At 38.1% G+C, this 17,333-nt stretch overlaps 1 protein-coding gene across 12 annotated transcripts in view; it reads right to left on the reverse strand.

Moving 5' to 3' along the window:
• The window catches only part of MAP4 (microtubule associated protein 4), a 206,183-nt gene that overhangs the window by 56,326 nt on the left and 132,524 nt on the right, over positions 1-17,333 (reverse strand). For all 12 annotated transcript variants that reach the window (XM_042929181.1, XM_042929188.1, XM_042929184.1 and 9 more), the window contains 3 exons: positions 9,214-9,336; positions 3,116-3,229; positions 434-568 (listed from right to left, as the gene is read on the reverse strand). In XM_042929181.1, the coding sequence (XP_042785115.1) occupies positions 434-568; positions 3,116-3,229; positions 9,214-9,336 (372 nt within the window). The remainder of the gene's footprint in view (positions 1-433; positions 569-3,115; positions 3,230-9,213; positions 9,337-17,333) is intronic.

Consider the following 17,333-nt stretch of genomic DNA (forward strand, 5'->3'; position numbering starts at 1 on the left):
GTGAGTTCGAGCCCCGCGTCGGGCTCTGTGCTGACAGCTCAGAGCCTGAAGCCTGTTTCAGATTCTGTGTCGCCCTCTCTCTGACCCTCCCCTGTTCATGCTCTGTCTCTCCCTGTCTCAAAAATAAAAATAAAAATGTTAAAAAAAAAAAAAAAAGAATGGGAACTTGTGGGACATCCAGAAAAAAAACCTTAGAGTTCCAAGTCTGCACTGAACTGAAAAGGGATGTTCTCTGCCCACGAACCCCAAGTGCTGTATTTCAATTTTGCCTTCACTTCTCCAGCTGTGAAACCAGTAACTGAAGTAATAAAGGCATTTGTGATAGTTCTGAAACTTTATCTATACTGCTGTCCACTGCTAATCAATAAGTCTGATGATTTAAACGGACTATGATACCGTAACCGTTAAGTGAAGACGGGTTCTAATAATTTACCTGCCGTGGGCTGCAGAAGCTGTGTCACAGCCATCGGGGAAATGAAGGATTCCGGGTGTGGAGAGTTTGGGGCTTCCACAGGCCACCCCTGAGGCACAACATTTGCAGGAGCAAATGTGTCACAGGAAAACAGACCTAATATTGAAACACAAACACACAGATTGTTGAAACTGGGTCAACAATGGGGCAAAAAAGGCATCTGATATTTAAAATCAGCTTTATACACTGCCATAATGACACGAACCTAAGCACCAGTGAAAAACAAAGGAAGTATAAAGAAAAACTGTTAATGTTCTTTATGTTTGGGCAAATTTTTTAAATGGCTGTCATGTCATTATAATCAGCATTGGTTGGCAGCCTCCTACAGTGCACTGCAAAGAGTCAAAATACTAAAAACTGAACGCAAGCACCAATATTGCAACTGAAGTATAATAAGGGATTGTGAGTCTTGATTTCCTCATCTGTAAAATGAGATCAATATTTCCCTCTGCAATGTAACAAGACAGTTTTATGAAAATGTTTTGTAAATTATTAAGAACTAGGACAGATGTAAAAGGATTATTACTATGCTGTCCGTCATCAGATAATAGGGGATTTAATATCACGTGGTCCTTGCCATCAGGAGTATTATGATTTAGCTAGAAAGGCAACACAGACATGTACCAAATAGTCTATAGTATGTACTAAGTGGGCTAAGAGTTTAAAAACAATTATGAGGACCAGAATAGCCACAGAAGGCTTCAGAGGAGAAGCAAGAGCAGAAAGAGAGGACAGAGCAGTCAATTTCAAAGATGGAGAACCCTGAGCAAAGTATGAAGATGCCAACAGGACAAGAATGTTTCTGCAACTATGAAGTTAGTTGGATTCAAGTGGATTTTGCGTACCAGAGAGGGAAAACAGAATTAAGACCAACAATGGAAGAAGGATCTGGAAAGCCAGAGAAATTTAGATTTGAAGAGAGAGATAGAGAGAGAGAGAGAGAGAGAGAGAGAGAGAGAGAGAGAAAGGATGTGTTAAGGTCTTAATGAAAATGACATGATGAATACAGAATAGGGCCTTGGTGGCAAATGCAGCAGGCATATTTGGAATGAATTTAAAAGGGAGCAGGAGTCCTACCGAGATGGTCTACGTGTCTAGTGACAGGGGCTTACATGGGGTGGCCCAGGCAGGGGGGTGTGCTGTGTGGCAGGGGAGTAGTGGGAAGATAAAGAAACAGAAGAAATATGCTGTAAAAAAAAAAAAAAAGAAGAAGCTAAGGGAGCCTGGGTGGCTCAGCTGGTTGAACGTCTGACTCTTGATTTTGGCTCAGGTCATCATCTCACAGTTTATGGGATCAAGCCCTGCATCGGGCTCTGTACCAACAGCACGAAGCCTGCCCGGGATTCTCTCTCTGCCCCTCCCCTGCTTGTGCTCTCTCTCTCCAAATGAATGGATAAACTTAAACAAAAAAATTTTTTTTTAATTTAAAAAAAGGAAGAAAGAAAGAAAGAAAGAAGCCAATGAGACTAAATGGCTCACTAGCTGGCGAGCTGACAGAACAGAAGTCAAAGCCACAATCAAAGTATTAAGAGACGACATGGACAGCATGACTTAACATCCTTCCTCCTACAGATATTCAGTCCAAACAAAAGCATAAATGCAACATATTATTAGCCAGGATCTTAACAAACAAAATTATAAGCACTGCTGAAGTGGGACTTATTGGTGAAGGAACTTCACTGAAGGGACTTACTGAAGGAAACCAGAATGTCACCCCAAAATATGCCTCTTTGACATAAAAATTATTTTGAGCTGAAGGTAATGTGGGAGTAGCAACCCGAGAAAAAACTTCCCCCTTTCTGCCTAAAGGCGGGATATAAATTCTCCTCTTCCTGGAGACAGACTCTTGTCAGCCCAGAGAGGGCGCCAGAGGGATCGGCAAGCAAACCTTACTCCATTAGTTCCTCCCATGCATTTTCTTCCCACAGTTAGCCACTCCTGGAAGCCTAAAATTGCTTTCCTTTTCCTGTCATTTCTCTACCAATTTATGGTTCTTCATTGAAGATGCTATATAAACCAAAATTCTAAGCTACCATTTTGAATTACTTTTCTCCCATGTGATGGATGCTGCTTGTTGACAAACTGTTTGTCTCCTGTTAATCTTGTCGTTAACAAGTCCCAGCAGAAAACCTAAGATGGGAAGAAGTAAAGTTTCACCTCCCCCACAGTACCCTGGCCACGTTCATGTTACAAGTGATACAACAAAACCAGGAATAAGGACACTACTAATTGAGATCTAAGATCTGTTTAATGTTTACCACGTATCAGACACCGTAAGAAGTGCTTCTACAAAATTTTACTTAATTATCACCCCATCTTTAAGGAAGGAACTAGTGCTGGCCCCACTTTATAGGTAAAGAAATCAAAGTTTACAGAGGACATAACTTGCCCAAGGCAATGAATTGGTAAAATGTGGAAAGAGAATCTGGCCCTATGATAGTGTCTTCAAGATCCCATGAGAGGATATGATCAGACTCTGAGCAGCCCAACTGTGAACTCTCTCCTGTGACCAATCTAGAAAGAGACTTGTTACAGCCAGAGCCAATAAACATGACTGCCTAGTGGTTAACTTCAAAGGTGATGGGTTAAAGGCCACATTAATTGTTTGGAGTTAAGCAATAAATCCAGTTGAAGAAGTCATACCGTAACTGTCTTGCAGGGGATCATTTTGTTCTGTAAATGCTGAAGCATTGGTTGTTCCACTGGGGAGAAAGAGAAAATCTTCCAGGCCATCATCATGATGCATCTTAAAGGGATCTGGAATAAAGAAGGAATTTAAAATTCATTCCCAGTGAATACAACTAAAATGATTAGCATTCCTTATTAGCCTATGATGAATATTGATTGGTTACATGTGTGTTGTCACTATAAGTGAAATAAGTTGAGATAATATGTGACTGAAAATGGTAGAGAATCACGAATTCCTTTGTTACAAGTTAAGAGTATGCAATCTCATATTCTCTACGATTTGATTATCTGAATCAGTCAACAAATAACAAACTAAAAACACAACTAATGGTCAATTCTATAACATGCTAAGAGGTGAAAGTACAGATTTGATTAAACTTTCAATATATATTTAGACATTCACTTCAGGTTATTAAGGAAAAAAAAAAAAAAAAAAGATAGCCAGGCAAGTAAAAAAGACATTTTCACCTCATGTGGGCATCATGAAGAAAACTACTTTTCAAAACCTGTCTGAATGAGACAAGGTAAACAGCTGGCATCTGAAGAAGAGAAATAAGCTCCAGAATCAGGAGTTGCCATAAATAAAGTCACTCAAAACATCAGGGAAACTCTGTGCCTTCTTAGATGAAAAAAAGAACAAAGCCAGTCAGATCGAGCAAGAATTTGGTTCTAAGAAGGCCTTCTCAAAATTTAGCACACATCTGAATCACCCTGCAGGCTTAAAGAAACACTGATTGCTAGGCCCTAAGAATCTGCATTTCTCACTAGCTCCTTGGTAGACTCGTAAGGTGCTTCATTTGTCAGAGGCAGCTGCATAAAAACCTAGGCCTTGGGAGAATGTTCATTCCTGTGGCTCTGAGGCAGCTGGACCACCCTCTTCTAGTAAGGGATGTCAGAAGCAGGGGAGACCATGGCACTGGGAAGTATGAACAAGCAGAAAGCAAACTGAGAAGCTGCTGGAGACAGAGGAGGCCCTAGTGCTGCTTCTCCAGAACAGTGGGGGAGCTGGGAGAGGAGAGAGATTCTAACCATTCACTCTCCCCAGGATCACTTCGTTTGAAATGCTGCCGCTTGCTCTGCTCCTCAGGCTTCCACTGAAGGAAAACAGGAAGCTTAAACCATCAACGAGAGTAACTGCTGTATGGTTTGCACATTAGGATGGGAAACTGCTAACTTGCATGTAAAAATGAGTGGTTTCTACAAAGTTCTGTCATTTTCTTATTACTTTTTTAGTGGGTGCCTCTAATATGGCAGACTCTGTGAGCTCTAAAAACCCAGAGATGTGTAAGATCAGGGTTGAGAACATTTAGCAGAGGGATGTTTTAGTTCAAGTCAAGGATGATCTTCCCTTGATAAATATTTAAGCTGAGAACTAAAGAACTAATTAAGTCGTTAGAGAGAGGAAGACCTTTTCTCTATCTGTATTCCTTCCCTTAGTGATCTCATCTAATCTCACAGTTTAAAATTCTGTGTATAAATTAATGACACTCAAATTTGTACCTCGAGCCATCTAGATATCACCCCTTATTTCTTGACGTTCATATCAAATTGCCAACTCTTAATGTATGAAATAAAGCTAAAATGTAGTATGTTTCCCAAACTACCCCTCATGAAATCTTCCCATCTCTAGTGGCATTCTATCTTTTTGGTCAAAAACACTGGAGTCATCCTTGACTTCTCTCTTTCATACAAATTTGATTCATAAGAAAATTCAACTGACCTGACCTTCAAAATGTCTCCCAGAACCTATTTTTTTTTCCCTACCTTCAATGATTAGGGTGTCTCACAGGTTGTAGTCAAAGTATTGGCCAAGACTGTGATCATCAGAAGACTTGACTGGGGCTGGAGAACCTGCCTATACAATGATTTACTTACATGGATATTGACTAGAAGCCTCTGTTCCTCCCCTATGTGGGCCTCTCCATAGCATCTGGCTATCCCCAGGATGAGTAAACCCAGAATGACCAAGATGGAAGCCACAGTGTCCTTTATAACCTAATCTTAGAAATGATATACCATTATTTCTGTCATCTATTCTACTGGTCACACAGACCAACCCTGGTACAATGGGAAGTTACTACTTCAAGTTGTGAATACCAGGAGGTGGGGTTCATTGGAACCATCTTGGGGGTGGACTACCACACTTGACTTTCAAGACATTATATTTTTCTGGCTTTTCCCCAACATCAAAACCGGCAATTCCTTTGAAGTTACCCTTGCTATTTCCTCTCCTTCCTGACTTGAATTAGTAATTAAAAACTACTCACAAGAAAATTCCTAAGTTGGCTTCGCTATTGAATTCTACCAAACATTTAATGAAAAATTAAAACCAATTCTTCATAAACTCTTCCAAAACTAAAACTCAAGAAGGGAGAACACTTCGTAACTCATTCTATGGTTGGTATCACCACAGAATGGTATAACTCTGATATTACTCTGATACCAAAACTAGACAAAGACATCAGAAGGAAACTACAGATCAATATCTCTTCTAAATACGGATGCCAAAATGTTCAATACGTTTATGAATGTGCCAGCAAATAACATGAGTTATACACCATGACCAAATGAGATTAATCCCAGGAATGCAAGATTAGTTTAACACCCCAAAATCAATTAATGTAATACATACATATCAGTAGAATAAAAAATGAAATCACATGGGAGCACCTGGATGGCTCAGTCAGGTTAAACGTCTGACTCTTGGTTTCAGCTCAGGTCATGATCTCAGTTTGTGGGATTGAGACCCACGTTGGGCAATGCGCTGACAATGCAAACAGAGCCTGCCTGAGATTCTCTCTCTCCCTCTCTCTCTGCCCCTCCCCTGCTTACTCCCACTCTCTCAATAAATAAATAAATAAATAAATAAATAAACAAACAAACAAACTTAAAATAATAATAAAACCACACGATCATTTCAATAGGTGTAGAAAAATCACTTGACAAAACCCAACACCCTTTCATGATAAATCAAACACTTGACAAATTAGGAATAGAAGGCATTTTCCTTAATCTAAAAAATGGCATCTATAAAACACCCACCACTGACACCATACTTAAAAAATGGCAAAAGACTAGATGCTTTCCCTCTAAGACTAGTAACAAAATAAGGATGTCTGCTCTCACTACTTCTAGTTATCATTGTATTAAAGACTCTGGCCAGGAAAATTAAGCCAAAAAAAGAAATAAAAGCCATCCAGATTGGAAACGAGGAACTAAAACTGTATTTGTAAATGACATGATCTTACATATGGAAAATCCTTAGGAATCCACTAAAAAAACTATTAGAACTAATGAGTTCAGCAAGGCTGGAAGATACAAGATCAATATACAAAAACCACTCGTGTATCTACATCCTTCCAATGAACAAACTGAAAATGAAATTAAGAAAACAACTCCATTCACAGCATTAAAAAGAATAAAATACTAGGAATAAATTTTACAAAAGGGAGTATAAAATTTACACTCTAAAAACTACAAAATATTGGTGAAGGAATAAGATATAAATAAACGGAAAAACATTCTATGTTTATGGATTTGAAGATAATATTGTTAAGATGGCAAAACTCCTCAATTTGATCTATAGATTTAATGCAATTCCTAACAGAATCCCAGCTGATTTCTTTATAGAAATTGACAAGCTGATTCTAAAATTCATATGAAATGCAAAGGACCCAGAACAACCAAAATAATCGTCAGAAAAAACAAAGTAGGAAAATCTACACTTCCCAACTGCAAAACTTACCACAAAGCAACAGTAATCATGACAGTATAGTGCTGGCTTAAGGACACACATATAGATCAACAGAACAGAACTAAGAGTTGATAAACAAAACTATGTATCTATGGTTAACAGATTTCAACAAGGATACCAAGACCATTCAATGGGGAAAGAATAGTCTTTCCAAAGACTGGAGATGGGACAACTGGATATCCACATGAAAAATAATGAATTTGGACCTCTACCTCTCACCATATAGAAAAACCAATTTACAGTGGACCGAAGACCTTAATAAGGCAAGGGCTAAAATTATAAAAATTTTAGAGAAAAACATAAGGGTAAATGTTCATGACCTCAGTTTGGCAATGGGCTCTTAGGTATGACATCAAAGTATGAGCAACAAAAACTAGTCTTCAAAATCAAAAACTTTTATGCATCAAAGGACACTATCAAGAAAATTAGAAGACAACCCACAAAATGGGAGAAAGCATTTGCAAATCATAAACCTGATAAGGGTCTAGTTTATAAAGAACTCGTACAGGGCACAACAAAAAGACAAACCAATTAAAAATGGGACAGAGGATTTCTCTAAGGAAGATATATAAATAGCCAACAAACACACGAAAAGTGAAAAAGATAATCAACACCATTAGCCAATACAAAAATGCAAACAAAAATCATAACAAGATACCATTTCATACCAACTAAGTTAGCTCTAATTTTTGAAAAAGAAAAACAAGCATTTTTAAGGATGTGGAGGAATTACAAACCTAATCCACTACTGGTGGGAATATAAAATGGTACAGGTGCTTTGGAAAACAGTTGGGCAATTCCTCAAATTAAACACTGAGTTATCATATGCTCAGCAATTCCAGTCTAGGTATTTCTCTCAAGAGAAATTTAAGTATATGTCTACTACACAAAACCCTTTTTAAAACAGCATTACTGACAACAGTAAAGAAAAAAAAAAGGAAACTGCCTATATGTTATCAACTGATGAACAGATAAACAAAATGTAGTATATCCATACAATGCAGTATTATGAGGTCCTCTGAAAGAATGGAGTACTGATCCATGCCACAAACCACGAGTCCTTGAACACTTGCTAAGTGAGAAAGCTAGTCACAAAAGACCATATATTATTCCATTTCCATAAAATGTCCAGAATAGATAAATTTAGAGAGACAGAAAGAGATTAGTGGTTGCTTAGGGCCAGGGTGGATAAGGAGATAGGGAGTGATATTTAAAGAATACAGGGTTTCTTTTTGAGGTAATACTAAAAATCCACTGAACTATACATTTTAAATGGGTGAATTGTATGGTATGTGAATTATATCTCAATAAAGCTGTTTTGAAAAATTATATATCTAGCCTAGCCAATACTTGGAAAATGGCATAGAACATCAAGTACTAGATTATTTGGAACCAGTTATAAGCTCCTTATTAATTGGATGGCAAAAAAGAAGCCATATATAAGTGCAAACAAGACAACAGCTCTCAACCTGGCGTGGCGGCAATGATGCTATTACTTTGAGGTCCTTCTGCAATCCATTCCTGCCACCATTTCCAGCTCTAGCCAACTACACATATGCTTTCTGTCTCTATAGATTAGTTTGATTTTATAGAAATGAAGTATAAGGGGCGTCTGGGTGGCTCAGTTTGTTAAGCGTCCGACTCCCAATTTCGGCTCAGGTCATAACCTCATGGTTTGTGAGTTCTAGCTCCGCATTGGGCTCTGCACTGACAGTGTGGAGCCTGCTTGAGATTCTCCCTCTCTCCCTCTCTCCCTCTCTGTCCCTCCCCTGTTCACGTGCTCTCCCCCCTCCTCTCTCAAAATAAATAAATAAACTTTTTTTAAAAAGGTGAAGAAAAAAAAAGAAATGGGGTATGAGTCCTAGTTTTCCCTTCTGTCAAATGAGGATCATATGTACTTGGCAGAGTTAGGTAAGAAACACAGAAAATATGTATAGAAAGGCTCTAGCACTGTGCCAGGCACAACACAGATATTCAACAAATGGTGCTATTATTACTGTAGTAATTCCTTTTGGAAGAATTAGGTTCTAAGGTACTACTGACCATTAGTCTTCAGTGAGTATGAATTTCAGTTAAGTTACTCAGAACAGGCTTTAAATCTAGAGGGGTGTGTGCCTCAGATGAAGGGATCAAGAAAGAGGAGAAAGGGTCACCTAAATTTTCAGGGTAAATGAGTACACTTTGGTTGTACCTGACAAGCTATACTTAGGCTAAAGGGTTCTATGTGAGCAGTGGCTGTAAATTATTCATGTTTATGTCATCGCTCACACTGAGCAGCCACAGGCAAGCCTGCACTTACCAGTCTGGGCAGGATTCACCAACTGTTCAGGTTCGAAGCAGAAGTTTGTATTTTCTGGCCAGTTCTGGATGTTCTGATATCCTTGGAAGGTCATTTTCTCGTCAAGGAATGGAGTTGGAGACCCTTCAAACAGAAACACAAAACAAAAGTTATAAAATACTACTGTCTTCCCTTCCACTAGAATTGAGTTTCTACAAGCATTATAGCTAGTACCATAGGACAAAATCATACCTAGCTAGTGCATTTGAAGACCATTTTTTTTTCCCTTTATTAAGACAGAAAAACAATCAAGATGCTGGAAGCATAGGTTGTTATATAAGGTTAAAAACATCATAGGATGACTTCTGGTTATGATATATGAAAAGGTTAGTGATTTTCATCCACAAAGGAACAAGTATAAAATTGGGACAAAACTGGGAGGCTTGGGTGGCTCAATCGGTTAAGCATCCAACTCTTGATTTCAGCTCAGGTCATGATCCCACAGTTTGTGGGTTTGACCCCTGCATCAGGCTTTGTGCTGATAATGGAGAGCCTGCTTGGGATTCTCCCTCTCCCTCTTTCTCTCTGCCCCTCCTCCACTCATGCGCACGCGTCTCTCTCTCTCTCTCTCAAAATAAATAAACTTTAAAAACCAACTGGGACAAGACTGTCAACAGCAATCATTTCAAGTCACCAAAATTAAAAAAAAAAAAAAAGTCAGATCTAAATAAATACGGAGACATACTACGTTCATCAATGCAAAACTCAATATTGTTAAGATGGTAATTCTCAAACTGACCACTATATTCAAGGCAATTAAAAGTGTCAGCAAAATTTTTTGAAGATGTCAGAATGGAAATGCATAAAAACACAAAACAGCCAAAACAATTTTGAAGAAAAGCACATTGGAGGACTTACATTACTTGATTTCAAAAGTTACTTTTACAAATGTACAATAACCAAGTCAGTGTTGTACGGACCACACATTAGATAAATGGAGCAGAACAGAGTTCAGAAAGAAACCTAAGTTGTGGATGACTGGTTTTTAACAGAGGTGCCAAGGGAATTCAATGGGGAAAGGATAATTTTTTTCAACCAGTGATACAGAAACAGTTGGTCACTTACCTCACACCACATGCAAAATCTAACTCCAAATAGATTAAAGACCTAAATATAAACATGTAAAACTAAAAACTTGTAGAAGAAAACTAGGAGAAAAATCTCTGTGACCCTGGATTAGACAAAGACTTCTTAGACATGTCATCAAAGGTAGGATCCAAAAAAGAAAAAAATACTGATGAACTGGACATCATGGAAATGTAAAACTTTTGCTTTTCAAAGATACCATTAAGAATATGAAAAGAGAAGACCCCAACTGAGAGAAAATATTTGCAAATGGATGAATCTGATAAAGGACCTGTATTCAGAAGAGATCAAAATCTGTTACAATACAATCTACATTAGCTAAGTTTTAATAAGAGAGAAACAGTTCACTTATCACATTAAAAACTTAATATATTTATAAGTAACTTAAATATTGGTACATACTGTGGATTCAAAACTGTGTTTAAGCATTTAATATGGAGGAAAAGCGACTTCACTCTTTGCTTAGTTTTGTTTATACTTGCTGTGAACAATGTGTAAACTTTTCTTTAATTTCCCTTATACTTTCTTTGCTCTGATCATATTTATTAAGATGTTATTCTTTGTTAAGTCTAATGATAAAAAATTAAGACTTGGAAAAAATCTCTTCCAACACAGTTATAACACAAGCAACTCAATTTTAAATGGGGGAAAGATTTCAACAGACATTTTCATCAAGGAAAATACACAAATGGGTAATTTGCACACGAGAAAAAGCTCATCATCATTAGTCAATAAGGAAATGCAAACTGCCATCACTATGAGATGCCACTACACTACAGAACTGCTAAACCAAAAGACTGATGATACCAGGAGTTTGTGAGGATATAGAGAAAAAGGAAGCTTCTTTCATTCCTGGAGGGAATGTTAAATTCTTTAAGTAAATACTAAATAAATACTTTAGAAAATAGTCTGGGGCACCTGGGTGGTTCAGTCATTTAGGCTTCCGACTTCGGCTCAGGTCATGACATGATCTAGCTGTTTGTGAGTTCGAGTCCTGCCTCGGGCTCTGTGCTGACAGCTCAGAGCCTGGAGCTTGTTTCAGATTCTGTGTCTCCTCTCTCTCTGCCCCTTCCCTGCTCACATTCTGTCTCTCAGAAATGAATAAACATTAAAAAAAAAAAAACAAAAAACTTTTTTAAAGAAAATAGTCTGATGGCTTCCTTTTCTTAATAACAGCTTAACCGAGATAATAAATTTACCCTAAACTGTTTTTTAAGCTTTATTTATTTATTCTGAGAGAAAGAGAGCATAAGTAGGGGAGGAACAGAGAGAAGGACAGAGAGAGAATTCCAAGCAGGCTCCACACTATCCACGCAGAGGCAGACGCATGGCTTGAACTCACAAACCGTGAGATCGTGACCTGAGCAGAAATCGAGTCGGATGCTTAACTGACTTAGCCACCCAGGAGCCCCTAAATTTACCCTTTTAAAGTGTAGAATCCAGTGTGTTTTACTATATTCACTGAGTTATATAACTACCACCACTATCTAACTTAACATTTTTATTAACTCCAAAATCCTATACCCATTCCCCTTTCCCACTTTCCCCCAGCCCCTAGCAATCATGAATCTACTTTCTGTTTCTGTGAATTTTCCTATTCTAGATATATCACATAAATGTAATCATACAATATGCAGCCTTTTGTGACTGGCTTATTTCACTAAGCACACTGTTTCCAAGGTTCATCCTCGTTGTGGCGTGTGTCAGAACTTCACAGCTTTGTACGGCCAAATAATACTCCATTGTATGAATATACCATAGTTTATCAATTCATTTGTTGACATTTGATTGTTTCCATTTTTTGGCTATTGTAAACAACGTTGCTATATACATTTAGGTACAGGTTTTTGCATATGTTTCCAATTCTACAGAATTTCTGGGTCATACAGCAACTCTTATGCTTAACATTTTGCAAATCTCTCTCAAAAATAAACATAAAAAAAAGAAATGTCTATTCAAACCATTTACCCATTTTTTAATTGAGCTATTTGGGTTTTTTAAATTATTACTGAGATGCAAGATTCACTTTCTTTTTTAAATTCAAGCACAGTTAACATACAACGTTTTATTAGCTTCAGGTGTACAATACAATGATTCAACAATTCTATACATTACTCAGTGCTCATCACAGTAAATGTACTTTAAAAAAATTTTTTTTTTAATTTACATCCAAATTAGTTAGCATATATTGCAACAATGATTTCAGGAGTAGACTCAGTGGCCTTTACCCATTTAGCCCATCCCCCCCCCCACAAACCCTCCAGTAACCCTCTGTTTGTTCTCCATATTTATGAGTCTCTTCTGTTTTGTCCCCCTCCCTGTTTTTATATTATTTTTGTTTCCCTTCCCTTATGTTCACCTGTTTTGTCTCTTAAAGTCCTCATATGAGTGAAGTCATACGATTTTTGTCTTTCTCTGACTAATTTCACTCAGCATAATACCCTCCAGTTCTATCCACATAGTTGCAGATGGCAAGATTTCATTCTTTTTGATTGCCGAGTAATACTCCATTGTATATATATACCACATCTTCTTTATCCATTCATCCATCGATGGACATTTGGGCTCTTTCCATACTTTGGCAATTGTTGATAGTGCTGCTATAAACATGGGGGTGCATGTGTCCCTTCGAAACAGCACACCTGTATCCTGTGGATAAATGTCTAGTAGTGCAATTGCTGGGTCATAGGGTAGTTCTACTTTTAGTTTTTTGAGAACACAGTAAATGTACTTTTAATTGCCTTCACCTATTTCACCCATCTCCTCACCCACCTTTCTTCTGGCAACCACCAGTCTGTTCTCTGTATTTAAGAGTGTGCTTTTTGCTTTTTTACTTTGTTCTTTTGTTTCCTAAATTCCACATATGAGTGAAATCATATTGTATTTGTCTTTCTCTGATTTATTGCATTTAGCATTCCACCCTTGAGATCCATCCAAGATTTATTTTCTTGAGGATATCTTTAGCACAAACAATTTTTAATTTAGATAAAATCCAATTTTTCTTTTTGAAGATTTCATTTTTAAGTAATCTCTACACCCAACATAGGACTTGAACTTACAACACCAAGATCAAGAGTCACGTGCCACTCCGACTGAACCAGCCAAGTGCCTGGACAAAGTCCAATTAATCTGCTTTTCTTTTGCCACTTGTGCTTTGGAGCCCTAAGAAACCACTGACTAATCCAAGGTCATAAAGATCTATGCCTAGGTTTTCTTGTAGGAGATTAATAGTTTTACCTCTTATATTTAGGTCTATGATCCACTTTGAGTTTTTTTTCTTTTTTTATGTGGTAATAGAGGTAGGGGTGCCAACTTCATTCTTTTGCACATAGATATTCAGTTTTCCTGACCCCGTTTGCTGAAAAGACTATAGCAGTCCCCCCTTATTGGTGGAGGATATGTTCCAAGACACCCCAATGGACTCCTGAAACTGCAAACAGTACTGACCCCTATATATACTACTATTTTTCCTATTCATACATACCTATGACAAAGTGTAATGTATAAATCAGGCACACCAAGAGGTTAACAATAACTAATGAAATAGAATAATTATAGCAATATACTATAAACAAAAGTTATAGGAATGTGGTCTCTCTACCAAAATATTTTGGTGTACTATGTTCACCCTTCCTGTGATGATATAAGATGACAAAATGCCTGTGATGAAATGAAATAAGGTGAACGACATAGACACTGTGACACAATGTTAGGCTACTGCTGACATGATCTGTCAGAAGGAGAACCATCTGCTTCCATAAAGTCGCTAGCCATGGATAACTGAAACCATGGAAAGCAAAACCACGGATAAGGGGGTACTGCTGTGTTCTTCTCCCTTGATTTATTTAGCACCCTTGTTGGAAAATGTAAGAGTTTATTTCTAGACTTTGACAGTTTCTTAAAATGTTTCTTAAAATGTTAAACACACACTTACCACATGACCCAATAATTTCAACCCCAGGTTGAAAGAGAAATGAAACCATATATCTATATAAAAACCAGTATATTAATGTTGACAGCTGCATTATTCATAATAGCTAAAAATCAGAAACCCAATGTTCATCAACTAGTGAATGGATAAACAAAATACGGTGCATACATACAGTGGAATAATATGCAGCTGGCTATATAAATGGGAATGAACTACTGATAAACACTACAATACAGATGAGCCTTAAAAGCATTGTGATCTGTGAGAAAAAGCAAGACACAAAAGACTATATGTTTTATGATTCTGTTCACATGAGTTTTCTAGAAAAGGCACAACTATAAAGACAGGAAATAGAATAGTGGTTGCCTAGACTATAGGTAGGAATGGGAATTGAGCATAAATGGGCCCAAGGGAATTCTGAGGGTGATAAAAATATTCTAAAAATGGATTAGGGTGACTTTAGTATATACTTCCTTGTTAGGGGTATGAACTTTTGTTGAGAGGGGCATAAAAGTCAATGAGAAAGAAGTTTTGGAAGGCTGAGTAGCCACAGTACCAAAGTTTAAAGTTTCCCTACTGTCTTCCTTCTGGAAAACAGACTAAGACCTAAGGAAGACATGGCTGCAAGGAGAAGACTCCGCTACAAGGTACTTAAAAACATTTCTATGGCTGCTAACACACCAACTGCTAACCTCAAGGCGAACAGGGAGTGGAAGTGGAACGATGCCTCTCTAATTAGTAGCCAACTCATTAGGCTGCCTCTAGGTGTAAATGTTCCCCTTCAAGGTTGCCCTTTATCTTCATGTTTCATATAATCATTTAAATCTGATTTCGCCTACATGAAGTGCTTTGGGGGGAAAAGGAGAGAAGAAGAATAAAACAAACACATTTAACCTAAATTTGCATTTTCTTTTTTTTTTAAGCTAATTTATTGGGGGGGGGGGAGGGAGAGAGAGAGAATGAGTAGGGGAAGAGGCAGAGAGAGAGGGAGAGAAAGAATCCCAAGCAAACTCCACACTGTCAGGGCAGAGCCTGATGCAGGGCCGATCTCACAGACCTTGAGATCAAGACCTGAGCCAAAATCAAGAGTAGGACACGTAACCAACTGAGCCACCCAGGCACGCCTCAATTTGCATTTTCTAAAATGGTCCTTTAGGAACATCTCTTGGGAGGATCTTGGCTATCTGAAGATTTTTTTTCTATAAATGTTTTTACTCAAGCATAATAAATATGTGGACTTTAAGTGATTTCCCATGCCTACAAGAATGGGAGGTGGATAATATACTAGAATTTTAATTAAGATATTTAATTATCACTTTCTAACTAAAACTCTTCTTACATAAATAAAACACCTAATCCCTAAGAAACTCATCTGCTGGATGGAGAGTTAACACAGTAAACGGCTAACCCTCCCGGGTTCTGTGTGTTAACCAGAGCCTTTAGTAGGAGTGGTTTCTCTCTGGTGGTTATGGGCACTGACCTGCATGCAGCTAAGAAACTTCTGTTCTAACTTATAAGAAAAGGAAACATCACTTCTTCAAAACAGATTTTTTTCCAAAATTTAAGCAATGTTTGTCACAGTGCCTTTTTCACATGGGAACTGATTGTCATAATCGTCTTTCATCAGTGATGTTTACAATGGACAATATAGATATTCCACACATAGCTATTCCCAAGGTCAACTCTCACTAAATGACAAAAGTAAATGCCTCCTGTTGTGGTACAATTTGGGGCCAGGGAGAAGAAAAAATTTTAGCAATACAGTTCAGATACGGAGTCTACAAGCAGCAGGGACGAGAACACCCGGTACTGTAATGTGGTCCTGTAAATTCATGTCTAAGCATCTCCAGAGGTTTGAATGCATCACCTCCATTTCCTCCAAGCACCTCCTCCTCCTTTTGGTCTCTCCCCACCCCCCCACCCCCCCACCCCGTATGCTTTCTCTTTTCTGCCACCCTTTAGCTTTAAGAGAGCCAACTTTAAATGGCATTTCAACACAAGGAAGTTCTGCAGAGCTGACTATAGTCAAACTGCGTTAGTTGTGTGGTTTAATTGTCTATAATTTCCTGTAATACTTAATGTGTATTCATCACTATTTCAGCAGACTTATAGACCCAATTTTATAGAGACCACATACCTGTTTTTACACAGTGCTGGAGAAGTGGAGAAAACATTCAGCAGAGCCAAATATGAGTTGAGGCCATGGGTAAGAATGGGTAAATAAGGAGCACACCAATTTGAATAGAAAAACCTTGTGGAGGACTACAGTTCTTCACAAAGGACTGCTAGAGAATAGCTAGGACATCAAAGGCCAAAAAAGTAGACCCCAAGGTTTATCTGCCTGTATCCCTCCTAAAGGGGAACCACTCTATTCCCTTCCAGATGGGCCTGGTGCAGCGGTCTATCATGGAGTTTTTGCTTCACTGACCAAAGGGGTACACTTGGGACTCATTCAGTCAGGCCAAAAGTCCTCTGGAGAAATCTGATACACAGACCTGACATTTTGGATCTTGAGCCACAATGACATACTGGGCCGCCAGTGGCCCTCTTTGCCACTTTGAAAGAGCCTGCCTGAGAATGAAGCCAAAGAGAGGGCAAAGGAGAAAGGCAGAGTGTAAGTGAGTGAGTGAGTGAAGCAGAGATAGAACAAGGGGAGGACAGAAAAGCAAGAGAGGGACTTATGAGCCAAGTAGGATTCTAAAAGCCTTTAGGTGTTAAAAAAAAAAAAAAATCTAGCTGTAGGCAGCCAACAGACACATAAATGTACAGTCTCTAGTTCTTAGAATAGGAGATAAATTGAGGAAGTGTCTAAAAACTTAAGAAATCTATAATTTGTCTATAACAGTCTGAAGGTTTCTTCAAAGGACAGAAAAGAAATCTAAACCGAAAGTAGAAAGAAAGAAAACTGGACTGGAAATGAGGAGATCCAGGCTCTAACTCTGGCTGCCACAGAACTCCGGGCATGACTTCAAAACTTGTAGAGCCACAGACTACTATACTAACTTAGAATTAAAAAAAAAAAAAAAAAGGGTTGTGATACACAATTTTTAAAATGCATTTTACC

The sequence above is a fragment of the Panthera leo genome, chromosome A2, assembly GCF_018350215.1.
Source record: "Panthera leo isolate Ple1 chromosome A2, P.leo_Ple1_pat1.1, whole genome shotgun sequence".
Classification (NCBI taxonomy): Eukaryota; Metazoa; Chordata; class Mammalia; order Carnivora; family Felidae; genus Panthera; species Panthera leo.